Genomic DNA, 26,219 nt, shown 5'->3' on the forward strand with positions numbered 1-26,219 from the left:
AATACCATGAATATATCAATAGTAATATTCCACGTGGATACACCACGTGAATGCACCGCTAGAATATACCACTTAGACATACCAATTTTGCATACCACTTGCAGTTTTGCATACCACTTGATACCGTAGTATGTATCTGTAGACTATAGTATAACACTTGACTAGACCACTACAATATACCAAGCAGAATATACCACTTAAATAATTGGATATATACCGCTAGAATATACCACACGTATCTGTCATTAAAAAGTAACACTTGAATAAAAAATAAACCACTAGCACTATGACTAGATTATATCACTATAAGAAGATAATAACTTGAATAGCCCACTGATGGAATAGACTTCTGATAACACTTGAATATACACCTGTACCACCAGACCACTAGAACTCTTCACCAAAATATACCACTTGAATGTATCACTAGAATACATGTACTCCACTAAAACTATATCACTTAGGAGTGTCATTGTATCACTATGTACTCGGCAAATTATACAACTTGAATGCATCACTTAACCCTCTGTGTACCAGTGATACTACCTGCTCGTATAGGTTTACGTGCGAGAGTTGTGCACATTCGACTCGTTGGCACATAAAGGGGTTAACCCGTTGCAGCATGATTAGAATGACCTGTGCTTGTAACCCTTGAAATTTATGTTATTGCACACAGTTGATTATCACGCAGAACGTTTAAATCAAAAGCAGTATCGGGTTTCAAGCAAGGAAACCAGTACAAAAGCAAAACAACAGATAAACAAAGACAAGATCCGGTAAACAAATGGACAAGATAGAAGAAAACAGGGAGGTCCACCTCCCTGAAGAAACTTCAAGCATATTACTAGAATACAATCTGTTTGACAGTGTCTGCAATAACTATGTTTGCTGCCTCTTAGTGCCCTTTGAATGAACTATCGATATCATCAACACACAAGCAAGAAAAGAAAACAACAACAACAACAACATACAATTTCTTTAGTTGCTGTCACTAAACAGTACAAATAGCCTCATGCGTGAACCCTAACACTTCTGTGCTTACTCAGTAGACCAGAAAATGATTGATGGTCATGCTTTCATCTTGTTCTCTCTTTGTTACATTTATCATTTTCATGACGAAAAATTATTTGCCAACAAAGATACAATAATGAGAACGAACTATTTTACCATGATGGGAGTTAGAATGGTAGGATATGACATATGAAATGGCATCTTTCAAAAAAAAAAAACTGATGTTCGTAACTTGATAAACTAATTCACTTCTCGACAAATTCAAAAGAGTGCAACGTTTCAATTTAGTATTTACACTGTATCTTTTATTTCGTATGAAAAGAAACCAGAGTTACTATAATATACACTGAAGGCCGCCTTTTTGGACAACTTGGGTTGATTACATTGTGTGTGTTTGTTTGTGTGTGTGTGTGTGTTTGTGCATTTTTGTTTGGATATATGTTTTTTGCGGAGCTCTCGGGCTAAGGCATTTGACGTCCAGTTTTTGTTTTTGTTTAATCGTTATTGTAATTTTACTTCACTCTTCATGTTCTCTAGTCATAAAGCGTCATGGTGGAAAAAAAAGAAAAGAAAGGAGAAGACACAGGATCTTGCAGTTTTTACCACAGTCCGTGAACAGACAAGTGTTAGGCCAATATTATCTTTTACAAGGACTATATGCCATAAATATGCATCCTCACGTTAGTTTTTATTTTCCCCTCTCAAAAGGGATGCTCAGCGTTTATGAGATGTCGTCGATTAATCGTATTCCGCGTTACCAGGGAAATGCATATGACGTATATGGAGATAGTGAATTGGTATAATTACACAGACGGGAGGGAGTTATATTTGACAAACACGAACGGACGAGTGCACTAACAGCAAGGCTATGGAAAGACATTGAGAGAGTGAAGTGTTTCCTCAATGTCAATTTATGGAAGCCTTCCCCAATCTACTGATGGATGGAATACAGTCGGATAGATCAAGAGATTGATAGATAGATTTAATCTAATTTTATTATATTTCCTTCTCCTCCTTCCCCAGACCCACATAATTTAGCTTTCATACGTTACTGCCTTTGTAAGGTTGGTTCAGGGAGGTGGGACTTCTCTTCCCACCTCCCTGGTTGGTTGCAGACCATTTCAGCTCTGTGGACGCATCTTCATTTTTCCTCCTTTTATACGCTTCTTCTTGTCAATCTATCTTCTTGATTTAATCTTGAGCAGATAAATCCGAGTTGGAAAGGGAGCATACTAGTAACAAACGCCTGGAAAACCACGGACAACGGACTGTCAAAATTCAATTACTGCAAATCCTCACTTTTATAGCTATAAATGACTCCCCCAATCTCCTAAGCCACTGTTAGTACGGAAACTAAAAAATACTAATATTGTGTTGTGTTGATTGAAATCTATAAGTTGATCGTGAATAGAGATGGTTTAAGAGAAAGCAATTAAACGAACTCAAGGCAAAAACAAAAAACAAAAAACGGGGCACCACTAATAAGAAAAAATAAAACATAGATGACAGGAAAGTATGATCTAAATGATATACCAATTGAACTATGATTGACTTTTTATCGACAGAATTGAAAGAATAAAGAACGAGGAATTACACAGGACCATGGTGAAAGAGAATGGAATATAGTTATGACGAAAGACAGATTACAAGACATCCAGTGTATTTGCATAGATACGTTTAAAGACGGATGGATATAAGAGAGATTAATTATTGTATAGATAGAGAGGAAGAGATACAAGTGTAGTGTAGTAGTTGGACGAAGAAGATGAATGGGGATTGAGGGAATCCTGAGGGATATACAGACAGACAGATAGAAAGATAGATGGATAGATAGTTAGATAAATAAATATATATAGATAGATGGGTAGATAGATAGATAGATAGATAAATAGATGGATAGATGGTAGAAAGATAGATAGATAGATGGTAGATATATAGATAGATGTATAGATGTATTATATAGATAGAAAGATAGATAGATGAATATTTAGATAGGTATAGATATAGATAGATAGATAGATAGATAGATAGATAGATAGATAGATAGATAGAAAGATAGATAGATAGATAAATAAATAAATAAATAAATAGATAGATAGATAGATAGATGGATAGATGGTAGAACTATAGATAGAAAGATGGGTAGATATATAGATAGATGTATAGATGTATTATAGATAGAAAGATAGATAGATGAATATTTAGATAGGTATAGATATAGATAGATAGATAGATAGATAGATAGATAGATAGATAGATAGATAGATAGATACTGGATAGACAGACAGAGAGGGAGAGAGGGGAAAGTGCAATGGGAGGGAGAGAGAATAATGAATAAACTTTGAAGTTTTGTATGATATTTGAAGGTACTATAACAGCAACCAGAGACTGAGGAGTGAGGTCGTAATAGCATCATTAAACACTTCACTGTAATCATTTCCTTTAATCAAGTATGCTGTTCCTACAATATTGACCAGTGAGGGCTGTTCTTTCACCATTCAGTCTAATGAAGTTGAAAAAAAAATATACAAAATGGTTTTGTCCTAAGATTACATAAAATAAAAGTGTTTTCTTCTAAATCGTATATTCCGTCAATCATGATAACAATGCCAAGGTGGTTCTCTTTGCCAAGGGTATTAAGCCCCTAATTCAGTTTTATTACATCTTACCTTTTTTTTATAACGTCAGGTGATAAACATTTCTATGCTCAAAGCTAGAGTTACAGCTAATGAGTATAGCTACAAAAGTAAACATCCCCTCAGAATACGTTTGGGTCATACTTTCACTTTTAGAACTTGTAAGTGAAAGGATATGACGCAACTTTTTACAGGAAATTCGCGCGTTCTCACTGCAAAATCAACCGGTCTGCAACTTTGCTTTTGTTTCTACTTCTTCTTCTTCTTCTTCTTCTTCTTCCTCCTCCTCCCCCTCCTCATCGTCTTCTTCGATCTTCTTCTTCTTGAATGCTCCACTAATTTACTGAACTAAAACTTTCCAGGCCACTACATTTTTTTTTTTCAAACTCACGCACGCTGATTTAAAAAAAATGTGATTTTCTTTGTCTTGTTTGACGAGAAACGAAACAAACCGATTGAAGGAACTCGTGGCTTCAATTTGGAGCCCTTCTTTGAGATGCATGAATAGGTTTTATGAAAGGACTTTTCCGACTTTTCTATTCATACGCGCCATTGTATTCGAAACGATTGGATCATGAAAAAACCGCGTGTGAGAGCATGGATGTGGGAGGAAGACCCTACAGTCAATGTACAGAGCGCGAGCGGGCGTACTGAAAGCGCTGTGCTAGAGAACACGGGAACCGCGTGTTTTCGCCGTGTGCACAATCAGGCTCAATTGATCTTCAGCATTACCAGCGTGCGGTTGTATCCTGTAGCACAGGCGTGGTGATCTATACCAATTTCAGCATTCCTCTGCATGCACCTGTCCTAAGTACGTGTAAAGGTACGTAGACTATCTCTTCTTTCTCTAGTCGATTTCAAAAATGTAGAACGAGATGTAAGCATTCCATTCCATTGTTACTCATTCAAAAACGAAGTGAAAATCGACCATGGTTTTATGGTATAAAATGTGAAAATCATTGCGTTGCATTTTGTGCATATATACAAGAGGCAGTGTCTTTTATACCATTGTATGCGCACTTGTAGTGTCAGGATGTGTAATGGTAGTGGAATATTACCAGGGGGTCGCGACCGGTCGTATACTGATTCGCCGGTTCACTTTTTCTCTCATCGGAAACTCCCCACTTGCGTCTATATATACTCGTGATGCAACCGTTGATGTCCGGCAATATTTATGAATGAATTCGTCCATTTTCGCTGTCTACATTCGTGGTGAATTAATCCTATGATTGCGATTACATTATAGCACCAAACGTTATTATTCCCCGTAAGAGTATATCTATATATCTGTCAAGCTTTTAAAAGCAACTGCAGTATATTCCACAAGGGACGGCGGGGAATCCCTTAGGAAACAGCAGTTGTTACACTATAAATGACTGAAGCTAGTCTTCAGTAATCGGAAGTGCGTCTGTTCGCCAATAAGAATATACTGAATCACCATGATCACTGTGTGTGTATGTATATGCAGCTACCTTTCCCTGCAGTCTGTCTGTCCGTCTGGAAGTTTAGTTTTAAATGATGCGAATTGGTATACCACAGATGCCTTGATGAATCTGTTCGTATTGCCAAGGAGCTATTACACTCGTAATAGCTCCTTGGTTTTGCATTGCCTATGTATGATACACGGTTCTCTTTACACATACAATGCAGTGTACTTCAGTGTCGTGTCCATCTCTGCCGCCCCGCTGATTATATGAATGCGTATGATGTCATGGACGGACGGCTCCATTGCTGGTCTTTACTATCTAAAATTATGTGCAAAAATTATCTACGTTACATACGAGTTACGTTTAAGTGCATCATTGCCATCAATTCCATAGGCCTATAGCTATACCGACGATCTTCGTGCTTTTCTCACACAGTGAATCTCATCTCATTATCGTTATCGTTCATCGAAGAACCCGTGCATATCATTCATTGAATAGCGCTATACTCGCTATCATGTGTACATCACTATAGCAGAATGCATCATTGGTATATATACTGATGCTGCTAGTGATGTTAGGATGAGATGGCTTCTAATCAGATGACGCTAAGAAGCATGACGCGTATTTACAGAGGAATTTTCCACTCCGGTGATGATTTTGCCTTCTAAGATTAAGAAATGGAATCCTATTTTCTTTGCTCATTTTTCCACTAAAGATTAAGAAAGAGTAAGATCGTGAGAGTATCACAGAAAACATTTTGATAAAAATATTAGGGATCGACGCCATGGTAATTACTGCTCATTTCACAGTTGATATGAATATGCAAATGAGTGCACTGATAACCTCACAATTCTCACTATTTGTCGAGTAAGTTGTGAGGGGATGATCATCACTACATTATTTGCGTATTCATAACGACTGCTAAATTGCTGTTTCCTGAAAAGTAAGTGAAACTTCAAAATGTCATTTATAACTTCCTTATTTTCATCCGATTTTGATCACATTGTCATTGTCGCCCTAAGGAAATGTTATTCCTTCTTTCCAGACTAAGTTGCGACTGCACTTTAATCCCCCTTTAATGACCTATACAATCATGTACGTCAGACTGTGTTGTAGACTGTCGTAGTGGAGGATGCATGAGTTGCACTCTCTCATTATGACGTCAGCTTCCGCGAATGACCCTAACCAATTATCCGCAGCACAGGCGGATGTGATTTTTTTCCTCTGACCATGTCCAAGTGTGACCTTTTTACTCTTGTCTACGTATACAGCGGGGAGATCTTGTTTGCCGAAAATAGAGACATGTATTTTACAAAGACTGTAATGAAAGACACCGAGTCGATTCTAAACGGAAATTGTTTCATGCATGATGTCATTCAGGTAATAATAGCCTTTTAATCGAATGTATTCGATATACTAATCAAATTAAAGGGTGACTCGAGCTAGGATTTACCAACTCAAATTTTACGTAAACGTATGATGAGACATAGTGATATTTGAGGAGAGCAGAGTAACTTTAATGTTTGACTTCGCTAGCGTACACTGACATACATGTACGTACGATTTATATAGGTAAAACTCATTTAGTATTGTTTAATGTTTAATGTTTTTATTCTATGTCCAACTTTGGTGAACCCTCACCCTTCTATTCGTCCGATTTTCCGCCATACACTGTGACTGCAAAACCAGGAACTTTCGCGAATTTCGAGAGGAGCCAAGATTCGTGAAAGCATAAAATACAGGCAGATGTGTTTGTCTTGCAAAATACAGTGCATTTAATACCAGTGACAATTCGCGAAAGTTTCGTTCCGCGAAAAATGCCGTGGGCTCCAAGTCGCGAAAGATTCATGCCACGAATATATCTGGTTTTACCAAGGACGGGAGAACATGTCACCTCCCTGGTTTTACAGTAACAGTATACTAAACATAACATGGAGTTACACTTTATACGGACCTATTATGATACCCAGGGATTCTATCCCTCCACTTCCCCGTCTACGTCTAGTATTCCAACCCTTCTAATTATATTTGTATATTCATTAAACAGTAATCAATCGATGATATGCACCTGTGTGTATCCATTATTTATTATGTATACGTACATATCTCTTTCTGTCCATATATCATTCTTTCTGTTGACATCTACCTATCTTTCTTTCTATTCATTTATCACACTATCAAATTATAACAAGTTACAAATGTAAATGTAAATCCCTTTTTTATAGTTCCTTAAACTATGTCTATCAATCTTGTTTTCCTCTTATTCATTGAGTTCACCTAATATCCTTGTTATGCAGTATAGGCCCTATATGTATGTAGGATCCTATATGTGTGTATCTGTCTTTCTGCAGACTGTTAACCTGAAGCAAAGCCTATACACACAAAATATTGTTCCTAATGTGTTCCTTTTTATGACTTATATCTTGCATAGCATGATGTCCACTTCATCCGAGTATATGCGTTTCATGCTATCGCTAGATATCACTGTCCCTTCGCTGGAGTAGTAAATAATTGCTGAATATTGATAGGATATTAGTATTATACGATGAAAACTTCCAAATTCACTGGCGCCTTTTAAGTCTCATTTTCCACTGATAACCTTAAATGAGATATCAACGGCGGAGGGCATGTACTCAGACGTGGCTGTACTTCATACTATAGGACACATAGGACTGTCTGCGTGGCCAATTATCCGAATCCCGTCGCGTCTAATTAAAAGCCCAACGTACCACGCTATATAGGCTATCCCCTCTGCAATATGGCAACACACATTTGCGCACATGTCTCCTTTGTGATTTGTGGCTTTCTTTGATGTGTGCACCTATTATCTCATTGTGATGGCACTATATACTGCGGAGACAGAGAGACGTATAATGCCAAGGAGAAAAGATCCGAGACATTTTCAAGCTGTGCGTGCATGCTTTCTAGGGGGTCTCTATCTGTGATACAATATGGCACTAGTATAGGTTTAATCCTTGCCAAAGCCTCATAGATGAGTGCACTTGATCAGTGCAGTAAATAGATAACCCTCGGTAAGGGCAAGGAGTTGGTTAGGGGTGATGTTGTTCGCGGTACGACATATAATTATGTTGTAGGACTCGAGCCATGCTCAACGTGAATTCAGCTTTGGCATTGCGTAATTCATAGAAGCTATGCTATTAAAAGTTCTGAGAATATCTTGTAAAAAAAAACACGATGTCGTGATTTATCTAGGGCCTAATCTGTTTATGATAATTACAAAATTGTTCATCAAGTATAGTGAAATACTGAGGTGAGTTTCGTGCATCTTTTACACACACGCATGAATGCCAACATTTTTTCTTCAATTCCTGCAAAGCTCAATTTTTCATCACGGTTTAAAGGGATGGTATACTGGTACATTGGTTGAGGTGAGGATTCGGCTTTTAACGTTTTGCGAGATACTTAGAAACCGCTTTCTAAGGAATTCAAAGTTTTAGTTGAGGAAAATCAGTTTTGAAATGGCTGGAATACAAACTAGGTAAAACAAGTGATTCTTGTAAAAGATGGGTCCGCCCTTTTATTAGGATCGTTTTGTTTTGTATAGCTATTTCAAAACCAATTTTCATCAAATAATCTTTGAATTCCTTTTAGAATTATATGTTCTTTCATATTTTATCATGTAAAGGTTTCTCATCATTTAAAAAAATCTTCGTCAAAAAACGTTGGAAACCTGAAGCCCCATCTCAACAAAAACTGTATCTTCCCTTTGACTGTTCAAGCATGCACTCGATCAGACAAATGACGTTATGATTGTCACTGTACAGAAGCTGCAAGGGCCTGTATAACTTTCTTCTTTTCTGGGTGCATAATCAGGGAACTTAAAATTTGAGCATGTTGCAAGCTCTGAATGTGAGAATATTGTGGAAGTTGTACGTGTGCAGAGCTGACATCACAAGCACGTAGACCGTTCATGTGATATTTTGCGACTTACTTCTCGTTGTCCCGCGTATGTTTGATGTTCTGTCTCACGTTTTGCGCACATATAGTTTGATGTTTCTCAAGTTTTGCACGTGTTTCACATGTTTGAATACATGTTATTTTGAGCATGTAAGAGGATGTTGCAGAGCTTGTTGCTGCATGGTTTTTGAGGATGTTGCGCAAGAATTCGAGCATAACTCATAACTACAGAGACATGCTCAAACCCCTCATGGACCTCCTTGCATACAGTACTGTAAATATGATCAAAAACTGTATGATGATTATAGGGCCTATAGCTTTTGCGCCATGACATTCATGCTCGAAAAAAAGAATAACAGGAACTACAAGGGCCTTTTCGGTTGGAGGCATATTCATTCATTCATTCATGTATTTCCATATCAAAACATAACATTTACAAATATCAAAACACAATTGCCTTGGTACATTTATTTTGAATGGAGGGATCATAGATGAGAAAGCACACATGAGGCTTGTTGGAAATGATCCCCTAAAAACAATTATTAATACATTTCAACGAAACAATTATCATACAAATTCAATTGATGAAACAAAGGTGGAAGATACAATGAAAAGAGAAGAGAAGATGCAGAGGTGGAAACAATGCATACTTCTACTTACAGTTTCAGATACATTTCATCAAAAATATATATTTTTTTTATACAGCCTTTTAAATTGACGTAAAGTCTTACTACTCTTGACTGTTGGAGGAAGAGTATTCCAAAGAATAGGGCCATGGTAAAATATGGAGGAATGAGTTTTTGAAATCCGGTTTAATGGTGTGTGAATATACGATCTGCATGATGATTACATATCTTTGTCGCGATTACATGTCTTTTGCGCCATGGCACTCATGCTTAAAAAAAACACCAGGAACTGCAAGTGTCTGTGCACCTTTCTTCATTTTGGGAAGGGTGGGGGGGGGGGGGGGGCTTATATGAACTGCATGATAATCTTCTGTTTCATGACATTCATGCTGAAAAAGTCGTAGATTCAAATTCACAAAGATTCGGGTTCCTCGAAATAATATGACGCCCTCATGAGACTCGTTATACTAGGCAAACTGTTCTCGAATGACAGAATATATTATTTCACTTTTTTTTTTTCAGCAGCAGCTGTGTATAAACCTCACATTGCTGAATTCTCAAGAGGTAGTGCGTATGAACGGCTAGACTCTTTCATTATTTCATTTTTTTTCCTGTTCTTTTCATGTGAATGTTGAGAAAATCTTGGAAAAGCGTTGAGATAATGGTTTTTAAGGAGAAATATATTTATTGAAACTGGCATGCATTTGTATCTAGCATTTTCAATAGCCTTTGTGTTCTCCAATTATCATACACTGCAAAAAGTCCGGTGTTAAATAGTGAACACCTAGCTGGTTTTAAATTTTCGGTGCTCATTTATGGTGTTAAATTAACACCTCCGGGTGTCATTTTCAAATATAAAACTGTTTTTTGAAGAGTTTCTTAGTAACTGCACTTCTTGTTGATTTTTAATTTAAACAAGACGATCAAGAATTTTACATTAAAATACTAGATTTTTGAAAAAATGTGAAAATAAATTTACACCACAGTAACACCAGCTGGTGTGGTCTCTTATTGAAGCTGGACGGGTGTTAAACCATTGATATTAACACCAACAAATATCAAATCAACACCATGTGTTGTCATTTTTGAATTAACACCAGTACAGTGTCAAAATATCACCAGGTACAGTGTCAACTTAACACCACGAAGTGTCAGGTGAACACTTTTCAACACCATCACAGTGCAATTTTCTACACCTGTGGGTGTGGTCCTCTATTAACACTTGATCGGTGTTAAATTTAACACCCGTGGTGTTAAATCTAACACCGATGTTTTTACAGTGTACATAATAACAAAAAGATGAGCGAAACCTTCTTGTATTAATATTGTTTTATATTGGTGTTGAGACACTCCCTCCTTTGCAGGTTGTAGGTCCTATATATAGGCTGTGACTAACTCGAATTTCTTCACGTTTTTCCGGCAGGACCTATGATATAAGTTGGCCATCAATGAGTGATTCGTTTGTTGTAAGTTTCGCAACGGATTTCTTAACCTAGTCATCAATCCATAATGACCATGTAACAAAAGACTCTACAGACATACATAACATCCGCCGCGTTCAGATTTGATAATATGAATAGTGCACGAAAATATGCCCTACATTCACCAACATGAACGCGTGATCAAAGAAATGACGACGAAATAATGGTTGTGTTTCCTCATCAAACACATCACGTCTCTTCTGTGTTTTACACATCATTGACTGAATAGAGTATAATACGTTTATCAGTCTGTGTGTATTGGGGGGGGGGATGGTGGGAAGTAAATAGTGATACAGTTGAAGTGTACTATCAACGAGGTACTAGTCATAGTGCCGTCTCGGTACACTCGTTTAAAGGGATGGTATAGTTTCTTTTAAGACCTGTCTTCAGGTTTCTAACCTTTTTTTTTTGTGAAATAATGAGAAATATGAAAGAGGATGTAATTCCAAGAGGAATTCAACGTTTATTTGATGAAAATCGGTTTTGAAATGGCTGAGATATCCAAAACAAGCAATATTGATCAAAGATGGGACCAATCTTTTAAATGTTTAGGATCTTCCCGAGTCACTGTTTTTGTTTCTTTTTTTAATGTGTCAGCCATTTCAAAACCAATTTTCATCAAAAAAAAACTCTGAATTCCTCTTAGAATGGTATATGCTCTGTAAAATTTCATAAGTAGTTTCTTAGGACATGTATCTTGCAAAAAAATCAATCAAAAGTCAATTCTCATCTCCACCAATGCCATACATCCCTTTAAGCCTTACCTCGCCGTTTTCCACCATGACAAATTAGTCTATAAGAGGTCATGCGGTGTGGACTATAAACTAGTCTGGCTTCCAGACCCTCTGCCCTTACTATTTCGCTATTCATGATATTGACGCCCTCAACGTCGAAAACTAGTATAGTTTAAGTTGATTTTGTCGCTTGCATTCGGCAAAGGCAGCGACTTCGTCGCGTGGCGGCGACTTCGTCGCCGCGGAGTCCAGTTGGCAAAGGGTCTGGAAACCAGACTAACTATAAACCTGACCCAGGAGGCCTGACCAGAGGCAAGGTGCTCATAAGAGGCCAGCTGTAAACGAGTATCCTGTCGACCGTCGATGAACTTGGACAGTTTCTTTACAATGGATAAAAACACACGAACAGGAGGTGCAATATTGACTGTGACATCACTAGTCTCATCTGACTGTTAGAATCCTATCATCTTCCCCTCTCAGTATCATGCGAATTTTACTTGATGCAGCCTCTTATCCCTTCATGTGCCAATGAGTCAAACATGCACAAATTTCACACTTGTTGTTCTATTTTAAAGGAAAAAGAAAGAGAGAAGAAATTGAGGCCCAACACAACAACTAATTTGCCCCACACTTAGTGCAGACATTATAATAATGACAGACGAAAAATTAATGTGGTATGCAGACCTTATTTCATTCACACGCTCACACACACACTCACAAAGAGACAGACAGACAGACAGAACAGCAACAACAACAACCATTTGATATCATCATCGCTCAACATCGTAGATATTTCGTGATGGAAGGTGGAACGAGACAGAAAAGAGTTAATGCCACTTTAAAAGCGACCAATTTACAGAAGCTTTGTTGACCGTTGCATCAAATAAGTTCAGCCAAAACCTATGTATGGCTAGGCAATAGGTGATCATTATTTTTGAAGGGGTAGCTGCTTAGCTGACCAAATAGCGCTCTAATACATAGTCGTATTTATGTGTCCATGTCTCATGCATGCGAGTATCTGGATGTTTGCAGATAAAGCATTATATCGTAGATACGCTGTGCACGTGTAATAAAAAGAATAATAGATACCACCCCCCCCCCCCCCCCCTGTTATCACTATGGCCACAGCATGGAACCTGTCTACAACGACCACGGCACCACATTTTGGCGTTTCCTTTGAACAGTCTATCGATGTAGACAAGTTTAACTGTATTTAATATCACAGTGTATGATGAACCTGTGTGGGTCATCGTGTGTTATATTCTACAGCGTATTGGACATAGTTACAACAAAATAGAATGACCTTGTGTGAATGGAAACATTGGTCACGTGATCTTTTTTCCTTCCTCAACTTGTAAATTCTGATTAAAGCGGAGATAATCATTTAGGATCTCTCTTCAATGCCCCAAATGACATACCATGTTTACCGTGATGTTTTACAAAGCATTTATAAACAGACTAGAGAGAAAATTGTAGTGTAGCTTGTGGAACAATGAAAGTGTTTTCCTTATTAGCACACATGATGGGTAGGGTATTTCATTTTGCGGTTATCATTATTTAACCATTCATGAAGCAGAGCCCAAGGTTGCGAATAGGCTATACTAGTCACAATTTCCATTATTTTCCTTTCTTCCTAAGTGTAAATACAAATGAGTGCTATGTGAATGCCGCTTTTACGTCTTCATGTTTTGCCTGAGTTTGCCTGCCAGTTTGTCTGAAGAAAAATAAAATCGCAAACAAGAAACGAGATGTAATATAGCTTTAGTATGTCGCGTAAGAAAAAAAGAAACACGGGATTCTATTTTGAATATTGAAATCTGAACTGCCACGTAAAATGTGTGAGAGTTTAACTGTCTCAGAAGAGAGCAATTTCAAGATGTTTTCTAGTATGCATGGAGATATAAACGACTCGTTTATGGCATCACGTTTTCCAGTTTCTCCCCCAGGAGTTCAAGTTAGCAGATACGAACACAAACGAAACCACGGAAAAGGTTGTTCTTTTTTTTTTCGTGTTTTTTTTTTATTGCGAGTTATCGTCTCACTCCGCTTTCAACTCTTCCAGCTGACAACATGAATTATCCACTTTCTTTTTCTTCTAAAACTGTCTCAAGCAGAACCTGCGGAGAGTATAGACCTATACCCTCTCAGGAAATGATACAGTGTATAAGTTTATCGTCAGCCTATCATTTCTTATTTACCCGGAACTCCAGTAGAAACTCATCTCCACATAGCATCAAATATCAGTCTTATTCGGAGAAGACATATTCATTTTCTTGTCTTCGTCGTTATTTGTTATGTGGTTAGAGTACGGATTATGACGTCTATATGACGTGATGTTTAGAGAGACTCGGATATGAGCAAGGAATGAAAATAAACAGAAGTGTTGGCACACGGAACTACGGATATGAACATGATCGGTGTAAGGGGAATTCTCAATTGGCTTTTCAGTATATATACTGTATAACGAGATTACCTTGCCACAGTATTACGCATGTATGATCGTGGATGCTGCGAGAGTACGGTATACCGTGTGAAAGGAAGAAACTCATGTATGATGTATTTTGTTGTCCGACAAAATGAACGTAGAATTTGCTTTCGATTTACATCAGCGCCTGTATTTGCTTCACACACTCACACGCAGAAGCTGAACGGTGCATATTCGCCAGATGTGTGATTTCTGAATCTGCAAGACATCGTGTCTGTGAAGGGATAGGCCATAGGGCAGTAAATTTCAGAATTTGTTCAGGCTAAAAGAATGGATTAATACATACATTACTGCATCATGGGGCTGTTCTTGCCATTATCTCTCCTCTGCTTTGACTATAGCCCGACCAGACGCCGTGCAGCGACTAGGCTGTGTATATAGTCAGAGAGGTGACCTCCCTGGTATAGTATGCTTTGACCTGGCTGTTTATACTGTCTTCAGAAAACATGTAAAATTTAGCTGAGGCTATCACCCACAAAAACCAACTGAAAAGTGAAGTGCATTACATTATACATGCATTCTATCCAAGGAAAGGTTTGTTTTAATTGGAGCGCGTGATGTGATCGTTATTATGACAGAAAGCTGTAATGTGTTTGTACAGTCTATGACAGAAACGATCAGTAATATTATGATCCACTCTGCTTTTCCATCTTCCAACGTGAAATACTATAGTTTGGAAGTATGTAATGTTTTCTCTTATTCGTGAAAACTATAGCCACTATTTTGTAGATGAGATAAAATGGTGGTGAGGAAGCACCATTACAACAGTGAATATTATGTACTGTTCAGCCGACGTGTTTCACCCGCCTGCTTTCAGCGATTCAAATTTGGGACGAGGTGCCAGGACATATCAGGCATGATTTTAGTTGAAGAGCCTGTACCACATGTTTAGCACCCCTGAACCCATCGCGCTCCCCCGTGGAGGTCGCAAGGTCATTTATGAATCTACAAAAATAAGCAAGCACAACGACTGTCTGTATGTCTATCTGAAGAATATATAACTGTATATGATTTGTATACACGTACAATGCCTTGTATTTGATACTTACGTTCATGTTTGTTTGTTTGTTTGTTTGTTTTTCTCATATTTCCGTCATTCAGGTTGAATTATCTTGAGTCAAAGATGGCGTTTCATCATGTGGCCGTCCTCGTCGTCTGCTTGGCATCATTAGCAGCCTCTCAAAGTACGTATTGTTTGATGATTCTTGTAACAAGTACACGTATATACTGTCTGGTGCACATTATCAAGTGGTGTTTACCAAGATAGCTATACGACACTCTCTCATGACATTTTGTGGGACCCCGATTTCTAAGATGACGACTATGGGCGAATGGTATGAGACCCTTGCGTATCATCCATCTTGTCCTATATTGACGAAATCTACACGAAGTTATCATTATTTTGTAAAAGTTGACTTCCAATTTACAGTACTAATACCAGGGAAACAACGTCAACTCCTGATGATCCCCCCCCCCCACCTTTCAAACAATAATCTTGTGGCGCGTGCACTGGCCTCCATCGTTGTTGTATTTACCATGATTCAATGTGATCCGTTCTTATTGCACTGAGCTCATGCCACAATTTTATGAATTTGTTTCTTTGATTTATCTTTTTTATGGGGATGGGAATAATATCGGTACGTTCTCAAGATAAACCCTTCGTGTTTGAATTTACAAGTAAAGATTTCAGGTGTAGCTATATAGCTTTCCCTTTGTTCGTCTGTGTATTCCCCTATACCATGATGTATTTCATTCACGCACTTTTTTTTTAATGTGAGAAACTCCGACTGTGACAGGTGTCACCATGATGGAATAATAGTGAATGAAAGAATTGTGTCAAAATTCCCAATAGCTGTTTGTTTTTTTTTTTTTGATAATATCCTTACCATGTATCATTTCTTGCATCAGAAGAGTCAAAGATTGTCGAATTCACAATAAACTGTGGACCCTCGCAAATGAAAACTGAAAGAAGGTGTTTTAAAAGTAGCACTGGTCAGGGATAATCATGCGCAAGAATGCAAAGTGTGGTATCGGTAAAGTCATATACATTGATTAGATAAACGCCGGTTTGACCGCTGTAATACGGGTAATGTTACCAGGCACATCTAAGAAGTTACGTAATGAGCCGTTTGTATTCTTTGCTACAACTCTTATCTGAAATTCGACTTGAAGTATTGGTCTAGTTTCCCTTGTGTATTCCCATTCAATCCTGCTCACAGATGTGTTAAAATGCGATTCCGGTCACACGCTTTTTTTTAATGGAGGGGGGGGGGGGGGATGTGAAATTCTGTAAAGTGTACATGAACAAGTTTAATACTCTCGCTTCGGATGTACTGAAGTCATCAATTTCCTTGCTGGCGCTACAGAGTCTGCTGTAGTTTACTATCAATGTATTTTCAAAGAAGATGGCGGGAAGGGAGGATGAAGATAGTCAAGGCTACTTCGAGGCTTCTAAGAAGGAAGAGGTGTATCAGTAGTCTTTTTCTCTCATGACTTAATTTTACGGCTATGATGGACAGCAGTATTGTTCCGTAATTTGAGACGAATGACTGGTAATTAGCTGATCAATTTTCGTCACTTTTGGTCTTGAGGAATTTAAAAAAAAGTAACGCAATTCGACCTTTCTCCTTGTCGCTACGTTAAGAACTAACTTATATAGGTTATATACGATATATGGGCCACCTATAATCCCAATACCACCTATTTTTCATGGACAGTGCTGCTGTAAAAAAATAAAACAAAGCAAAACACGTCGGTCACCCGATGTGGTGTTTTACAAATTCTGTGGGGATTTCAGAATTTCGGAGGAAAACGAGTTGATCACCAAAAGCATCAACTTACAGATTTAGAATATCGGTTGGAGTCTTCTCATCCATGCAGCGATGGCGGCACCGAAACTTAAAAGAAATTCACAACTTTTCAACAGATTGTCGGATTGTCCTCAAACTTTCACTCATGTGTTCTACTGTTACTGCTGCATTCACTCGATCCACATAAATATTTTGGCTTCACATCCCATTTCATCAAAGTTATATACAGACAAGTGATATAATTAATACTCAGCTATTCCAATCGTGGATGCAGATCACGATGAATTCGCCCCCCCCCCCCATTAGAAAGAGAGAGAAAAAACAAAACGTACACACATGGATTTTGTTGCCTGTTTCATAAAGACTTGCGATTGATCTTACGCCTGATTTATTGAGAGTAACTCAGATAATCGAGCATAAGATGCAATCAATACTGATCGTAAGTCTGTTCTATAAAGATACTTCAGCTGGATTTACAGCACAGATTTCATAGCAGTTCGAGCGTAACTTTTTTTTTTTTAATCGCATCAATCGTAAGATAAATCCTACGATCAATCTTTATGAAACGGCCCCTGCAGATCTGCCAATGCGAGATGACTGCGTATGTCGATCTTTATACGGGACATGCTTGATCACTTCGAATTGACTTCGGCACCTTTTTGGTCACATTCTTTTGAAAACCTAACCGAGTGGACAATGGTATAGCGCGGGGGGCTATTCACCGGGTACAAAGTCCAATCAAACGACTTGGACGTTGGTGCAAGAAGGCATGGCGATTTCAAGATATCAATGGCTTTGATAATCGGCGTTTGCTAATTCTTTCAGCACACAACCGAACAATGTAGCCTACGCTGATAAATTGAAGGGCAGGGATGCACACATAGCCTTTTCAAGAGCATCCGCAAGAGTAAACTGTGCGGTTAGAGTGCTCGAGGGACACGTGGGTTGACTTGAAGAATTTTTCAGAGTCAGATTTGAAAACTCTTTTGATACAGTGACGTCATGTTGCTGAAGTGAAGTCAGATTTGAAAACCCTTTTGATACAGTGACTTCATTTTGCTAGAGTGAAGACTTAGGAAAAAATTGATTATTTCATTCTGAACATGTTTTTCAGAAAGTCTTCATTTGTCAACTTCTATGTTCTGGGAAAAGTGTTATGGAATCAAGTCGCATATAGTTCATTAATATCATTTACACCAAAATATGATGATTAAATCGTACGGCGACAGCAGGACGGCCTATAGATATTTACAAGATATAACATCACGAAACACTGCTCATTTGATTAGTCAATAATTGACGTTGCGATAATCGAACTGCATTGAGGGACATTTTGAAAATATGAAACTTGAATTCTACATTTCTTTTAAGTTGATAATGATATCAAGTGCCATAAGGGAGGATGGGGAGGGGTGCTCAACTTTTCAAGAGAACTCACACAATATAGGCCTAATTACAAAGGCGTAATCGGTCACAAGTAACGTATTTCGGGAAATCAAAGTCAGGAACTAATATACGTATCAACACCTTATAGAAAGTTGATTATCATGTACCTCCTCCCCCCCCCCTCCCCCCCCAAAAAAAAAAGCAAAAACAAAAAAGCAAAAACAAAAACAAAAACAAACAAACAAACAACCAAAACAAAACAAAAAGATAACGAAATCGGGAAGATTTGAATGTAGTAAGGAGGTGTAGTGTCATACCTCATTTCGTCACCCTGTCTGTTGTAGAAATTTTACGAACCTGGTATCGTATAAGACGTTTAATCACCTTAAAGGTGTACGGTCGAGGATCATTCTATAAATATTGTGTGGATAATTGGGTTCTACCTCAGAGCATGGATATAGTACAGTACGTCCATGCTCGGAGCAAGCCAACGGCCAAGGTTTTCCCTCAACCACCTGACCAACATTTGACCTTCAAACAAGGTTAATGATTAAATTCATTGTATAGTTTGGGTGACGGGAAACATCCTAACTTCATGAGAAGGTTCCACTACTGTTTGAGATGCTGAACGTTCTTATTCTTGTACATTCTTCATACTGATCCGTGCTCTGTGTCAGAGATTCTCTTGAACTATTCTTCATTCTGATCCGGGGAGAGAATAAATGACGAAAAAGTACCCCAAAATAGAAATAATATCTCTGACGGGAAATATATTTCTGCTGTATAAGCAGATAATGTTCCCTTCAACAAACTCGATCGTTGTATGAGGAAGAGACCATCACCAAGCATCCTCCTCCATAATTATTATATAGACCTTGTTTGGAATGTCTGAAAATGTTTAATGATTAAACTTTCATGAAGATAGTTCGTTATGATTTGTAATTTGTAAACCAGATGAATTGTGATCTACCCATGCAGTCTCGGGGTCTAATGTACTAGTTTTAGGTACGTCACTGTTGCTCTTTGTATGTAGATTGCCCATTATTATTCTATTTCTAATGTACTTGTGTATTATTGCACACCAATATTACTATATACTGTATCATATTTATATATTGATGTATATTGTTGCTGAAATAATTTGCTGAATGAAATCTTACATTGATAGAGGTGCGAGAATCGAGTGTTGATAATTTTCTGGCTCTTTTCTCTTCCTTCTTATGTTCATGCAATGAACATTATGTGTTGATTCTTTATTTTGTATACTGGTAATAAAGTTCAGATTCAATTTAAGTTGAAGTACTGAAAGACCCTTTGCCTATTTCTTCTGCAGCAACTACGCAACAGCCGGCGAACTGCCCCGCCCTAGTTCCCCCTGCAGACGGATCCTTGGATGTTGTCGAGACGACAGCCACGTACAGCTGCGACCCAGGTTTCACCCTCAGTGGCAGTGAAGTGCGCACCTGCGAGTCCGGCACGTGGACGGGGACCGAGGGAAGATGCGACCCCACACCTACCTCAACTCCTGCCGCTGCGACGCAGAGTATGGCCCCCACCCAGAGCCCGTCGATGCCGATGGATGGTACCAATGCCCCGACCATGGGCGGTGGCGGTTCGACAGCCATGATGGGAAGCGAGGGCCCGGCCACCACTCCAATGGGAGACGGTGACGGTCACGAAGGCGATAACGAAGGTGGTGATAACGATACACACATGGGAGGTGATGATGATAAAGATGAAGATGTTGTAGATGAAGGTACGTCTATCTGTCTGTCTGTATGTATGTATGAATGTATACTTTCAGACAACTCTCCTATGGTTTCTTGGTTATATTCTGTCCCTCTCTAATTGATTTGTTTAGATTTCTTTTTTTTCCCAACCTGCATCTTTTACAACTATTGCTACTACTGCTTTACCACTACTACCACTACTACTACTACTACTACTACTACTGCTACTACTACTACTACTACTACTACTACTACTACTACTACTACTACTACTACTAGTACTAGTACTACTAGTACTAGTGCTACTAGTACTACTATTACTATTACTACTACTACTACTGCTACTACTGCTACTACTACTACTACTACTACTACTACTACTATTACCACTACTTCTGCTGCTACTACTACTACTGTTACTCCTACTTCTATTTATACTTTTAATACTACTGCTGCTGTTGCTACTACTACTATTATTCATACCACTACTACTACTACCACTACTACTACTACTACTTGTAGTACTACTTGCGCTACCGTACTACTAGTTCTGTTACTATTGATATTGTGCCACGACTTATTCTTTTTCTTTTTCTTCCTCTTGTAGCATTTTAACACAACACTTATACGTCATTTTTTTTCTTCTTTATTCTTTTCTATGCTTTCTCCTCCTCCTCATCTTTGTATTTTTTTTTTTTTTTTGGGGGGGGGGGGTACTTTTTACGGTTTTGTCTCATGTCTTTGTCTTTCCGAGTATGTCATTTCTTTCCATTTTGTGTGTGTGTGTATCTGAGCTCCGAGTATGGTAATAAGATGGTTAATAAAATGTACAATTATTATTAAATTATCTCATTATCTCATCACTTTAGACGTATATAGACCTTTGTTTCTCCTTTCCCCGCCCTTTTCCCAACGGTCTCATCCTCCCGCACCTTCCTAGCTCCCAGGAACGCGTTTATATATAGCCACTTTCGTCACCCGTTTCAGGTTGACACTCAATCCCTATTGGGGTTATTTCTTGTTCAAAGTCTTTGCTATTCATTATGAAAAAGGTCCATTATCTTAACTTTGTTCGTTTCCCACTCCAGGTTTGTCCCGCGGTCAAGTGGCACTGACCATTCTGGCCACGCTGCTTATATTGATGACCATCACCGCCTTCGGAGCTCTTCTCTGGTGGAAGTACCACGGGTGAGGAATAACTTCCGGGTCACTAGTTTTCACCCGGACCTTCTGTTGATATGCATTCCCTCTGTCATTTCCCCTCCCCCACGTTAAAATTTGATGAGATCCCAGCCCCCGTGATTATAAAGTAGCCCTTAAATACAGTTAGCAAGTTATTTTCACCTCAAGGCATCGAGTAAGTGTATATGCTTACCAAAATGGTAGAAGAAGCTCTTTTGTCAGCAGATCTTTAACACATCACAGCCGCTGATTGGTATTATTTTGCCGCAAGGTTTAGGTAGTCAAATATCAATGCGTTTGTCTTGCGCTGAAATTGTCAGAAGTATTTTTTTTTCACGGAGCTAATTCAAGAATAATCATATCTTTCTTTTTTCTAAAAACCTGCAAGATCGCAATGTCCTTCACATCTTGAGCAAAGTCCTAGAGATTTATAAAAAAAAAAACCACAAACAAACTGGGTATTAATGACGTTTACTGACAAAAGGTATGTAGCGCAGTTCAAAACGGAACTCCATATCATGATAATATAGGTGAAATTACTTTTGTATATTCGGCAGAAAATATCATTTGAAAGTAATCGGAAATTTGCAAGTATAACTCTTGAAAAGCCCACGTACATGTAAACTGTACATGTTTCTTGATTTTACTTCTACGATTGGCAACGCTTATGGCTGTCTTCGATGTGTGTAGAGACTGATGATTATCCCATAAGAGATTCGCCGTAATTGGCACATAAATAGGATTTACTTAAACGAATAAGGAACCCATCTCCTGATCATTTGATTCCCGTTAATGGTGGTGCCGTTTTGAGAAAAAAGAAATGACAATGTAATTTTGAGTGATTCGTAGCATAACGCGTCAGTAGCCCAACAATGACTGCCGGAAAGAAAACTAACATAATTACATAATTACAGTAATATAATTTATGGATGACGGGGCGTTTTGTTTTGTTTTAATCTCATTCTGCCACGTGCGTACATAATTATCTGCGGATTTTGGCCAGTATTCACGTAGATATCAATGTGTTTGAAAGTGATGCCAAAGTTACGGTAAAGCAACGTATCAAGTCTACGTTGCGGTTTGTTTCTTCAGGAAGTATTAACTCTAGATGCAATACTGTCATTTGAGGAAGTGATGTTGCAAAAAATGGCAAAACAGTTTGGTTGCTGGATTGTAGTTACGAGCTGACACTTTTTTGGTGTGTCATTTCACTTTTGTGAAAATGTACCAGTATGTACAACCGTCAATATCGAATGTGCGCACGGTCTCATTTTCATTTACATGAAACGGGCAGATAAGTTGGGGGCATTCCAAGGAAAATATAAATTGCTGTGTTAATGTCTAGCCAAGTAACCATCAGTGCTATTTCGAGAGAAGGAGCGAAGTACAGGGGCGGATCCAGGAATTCCGTAAAGAGGGGGCGCCTTAAAAAATTAGAGGGGGGCTCACGCACCCCTCCCCCAATTTTTTCCTTTTATTTCTTGTGTTTTAACAAAAAATAAAGGGGGGGGGGGGCGCCCGGTGCACTCCCCACGGATCCGCCACTGAAGTATAATGCATGAATAAAATGAGTAGGTAAAATGTATTCATTATTTGAATATTTTCATGATGATGAAGATGATTTTCATTTTCACGAATGTCTATTGTGATTTTTATTAATTATTGTTATTGCCCCCATCATCACGTTGAGCGTTACATTCCTAAGAGGAGTTGCCGATGAAATCGTGATATCAGAATATGAAGTTTGTATTTTTGTTTTTCCTTTCCTTTCGACAGAACATCTTACGTGGAGGTTGACGTCAGTCATGCGTAACGCTGCTCGGTCACGTGACACAAATCAATCGGCGTCGTCTGCTGTGGCCGTCTTTCAACGGGGAATTTCTCAGGATTACCATCGAGTCTATACTTCCTGTAAACTGTTGCTATGGAAAAAAAAAATAGAGAGCAAAATAATGTGTGAATGGGCAGACGACAACGATAGAAAGAAAGAAAAAACCTCACAAACACTCTGTAAGGGGACGCACGAATTAGTCGGAGCAAGCGCGCCAACGAGTGAAAGAGCGTGTGTGTGAGTGTGTGTGCGTGTGTGTGAGTGTTAGAGAGAGAGAGAGAGAAAAAAAAAGAAAGAGAGAGAGAGAGAGAGAGAAAAAAAAGAAGCGAAATGGATATAGCTTGAAATGAGTTATGGCCAATAATCGGGATTTGTCTGCATTTCGCGCCAAAAAAAAAAAAAAGCAACACAATACATACCGCTGAGGTGTCCAGGAAGGTTTAGAGCGACAATCCTTTCGCGACTTACACACATACACACAAGCAAAACATCCAAAATTACGCGGTTATTTCTTTCATTGTCACTGTTTTTGCGAGAGTGAAATTGGCCGTTTCAAATAGTTTTGGACAAACTAATCGATAATTTGGGAGCAACCTTGCATTCAACATGTACTTATACTTTTATTGTATAAAAAAAAAGTATGCGGTGGAAGATTATGCTTTCTCATGATTTGATGTATATTAATAAGGTTAAAAAAATAGAATTCCTGGTTAAAATCATTTAAAAAGAGTACAGTATGTGTGTGAGAAACATTGTAGCATAGAAGTGAAAGTTGAGCAGGTCCGTGTGATTAAGATGGCAAAGAGGTATAATACTCTTTCATGGTGGAATCACGAGTCTTGTCAAACGAAATGCACAACAAAAATATCATCTGCACAATTTTCTCAAATAATGTGAAATACTTGTGAAAATACCTACAAGGACCAAAGTTCGAATAAGTTTTTACAGTTTGTATGATTGCGCACCCAAACAGCAATTTTCTGAGACACTTATAAGCTAGAAAAAAAATGGAAAACAATATAATTTTTGTTTCCGCAGATGCCTCATTTGCGAGTATTATGATAGAGAGAAGAGGAATAAGCACGAAAAAGTACCGTGATTTTTCGGTTTTATTTACTGTGCCAAGATCCCAAGGTAAACTAAACACGACTTGTGAATGGTTAGCCGATTTTTCATCGCTTAGAGAACATCAATTATTTTGGAGTTAAAGCTGACCCCATTCTAAACTCTGTATGAGGAAGAAAACAACAAACTCGTCTGAATAATTGTGTCTTCTTTTTGTGATAGTGTGTGGCCTAGTTTCATATTATTTAGCCGTAGATATTTTGTAGATATATATTGAGGAATTTCTCATCTACAACAGAAGTTTCGACCTTGGTAGCTACACTGTATCTTATCTGATTGTTGCTGTTTTGATTGGAATTTGTCTTCACAAATGAGAGATATACGTTACACTGTATTTTGTAACATCCCGACAATAGTACTCTTGAGTTATTGAAAAAGAGACAAGATATGTGTGAAAAGGGAAAGCGGAAATATAGTTTGTGAGTTGCTCAAAAATGTGTGTTTAATAAAAAAAGCATATGCTTTTAAATGATGGAATTATGAATAGAGGTCACAATTTGATATTCAGTGATAAAAATGAAGAAAAAAATTCACGAAAGCACGCTTTGTAGATAACAAAAACTCCCTGACTTCTGTACATTGTATGTAAGTATATTTTCATTAGGACTATATTGTAGCACACTTTAGCATTCAGAAAAATTTGAAAAAAAAAACCAATCTGGCAGGGTATGTAAATTCCTCACATAAATAATGACTGGCTTGTCATATCGCACATGTGAGTCCTCTTGCCAAGATGAAAGTTCACCCATGATCTGGAAAGAAAAAAATCTCTGGTCTGCGATTTGGAATCCACAATTCTATTTGAAACATATTCATGTAAATGAATAAATATCGATTCGAAGCTGATACAAAAAGCACAAACAGGGTAAGTTTACATTATGCATTTTTTTTTACTCTTGTATTGTACGCAGAGAAAACATTTACAATGTGACAAAGTGTATGTCCGTGAATATTTATTCGCTCTCGTCTCGCCGTAAAATATAACTTTATATCAAATGGTGAGGCGGTTTGGGCATTCCTTACAGAAATTGATAACCGTCCCACACCCACCGTTGGCGTGAAAAAGAATATTCTGAAGTGTCACTGGGCTCGAGCAATGGGAAATGTAACTCTACTCGTAGTCCTTGAATCAAGTACATGTATCAAGTTTTAACACTAGGGTATTCCCCATGTTTGTGAATCATATTCTGCCTATCACTTCTTGTTTCTTGCACAAAATTTAATACGTACTAATGTGTGCTCCGACGTGTCGCATTGATATGCGCCCAAGGCTGATGAAAAGCTGTGGAGTAACCTCTCTGCAGGGTGCTTCGTTGAATTTGGATATCATTGTATGTTCTGGCAAGGAAATGCAGACATCTTTGTACTGCAGGAATATTCTTCGCCCATTGAGATGGTTGTAAAGCACACGCGTTCTTCCCGATCGGTCTGTGTGAGTGTTGGCAGCCACGCTGTTGTCATTCTAACTTCAAAACTTTAAAAAACTGTTTCCGTGAAGGTAACTCGAGAGATACCGGAAGTGCCTATACATTCGCCTCACTAAAACGGGAGGCAAAGCAAGCAAATAATACAAAGTGTGAGCCAACTTCCTCTCAGAGATGGTGTGTGCATATCGGTTTGGGATGTTTTCATGTAGGAGCGTGTGTCTGCGTGCGTTAACAACTATAGTTGTTCACTTCTTGTTGAGCTCCGGCTCAAAATGAATCCCTGTATACATTTCTTTTTTCTCCAGCAGTATATAGGTAATGGTACATGTAGAAAGAGAGTATATCGATGATTATAGAGTGTTCTCAATTATTTCACTGTTTTTTTCTCCTTTGTCGTTCGTCCAGTGCCA

At 38.3% G+C, this 26,219-nt stretch overlaps 1 protein-coding gene across 1 annotated transcript; it reads left to right on the plus strand.

The window, feature by feature from the left end:
* The first annotated feature begins 15,423 nt into the window (after positions 1-15,423).
* Positions 15,424-24,861, plus strand: LOC139718947 (uncharacterized). Its single transcript, XM_071630393.1, has 4 exons — positions 15,424-15,502; positions 19,848-20,270; positions 21,333-21,432; positions 23,203-24,861. Exons 1-4 carry the CDS (start codon positions 15,442-15,444, stop codon positions 23,237-23,239), a joined length of 621 nt encoding a protein of 206 aa, XP_071486494.1. The 5' UTR covers positions 15,424-15,441; the 3' UTR covers positions 23,240-24,861.
* The last annotated feature ends 1,358 nt before the right edge of the window (positions 24,862-26,219 follow it).

Source organism: Diadema antillarum, unplaced genomic scaffold, assembly GCF_040938485.1.
Source record: "Diadema antillarum isolate AM-2024a unplaced genomic scaffold, OU_Dant_1.0 scf00000103, whole genome shotgun sequence".
In the NCBI taxonomy this organism is placed as follows: Eukaryota; Metazoa; Echinodermata; class Echinoidea; order Diadematoida; family Diadematidae; genus Diadema; species Diadema antillarum.

Bases quoted from the DNA above. Each gene is read 5' to 3' on its own strand.
- LOC139718947 (XM_071630393.1), top strand. From the start codon at position 15,442: ATGGCGTTTCATCATGTGGCCGTCCTCGTCGTCTGCTTGGCATCATTA. The intron at 20,271-21,332 runs GTACGTCTATCT...TTCCCACTCCAG, and splicing joins TGAAGATGTTGTAGATGAAG to GTTTGTCCCGCGGTCAAGTG. The intron at 21,433-23,202 runs GTGAGGAATAAC...TCCTTTCGACAG, and splicing joins CTCTGGTGGAAGTACCACGG to AACATCTTACGTGGAGGTTG.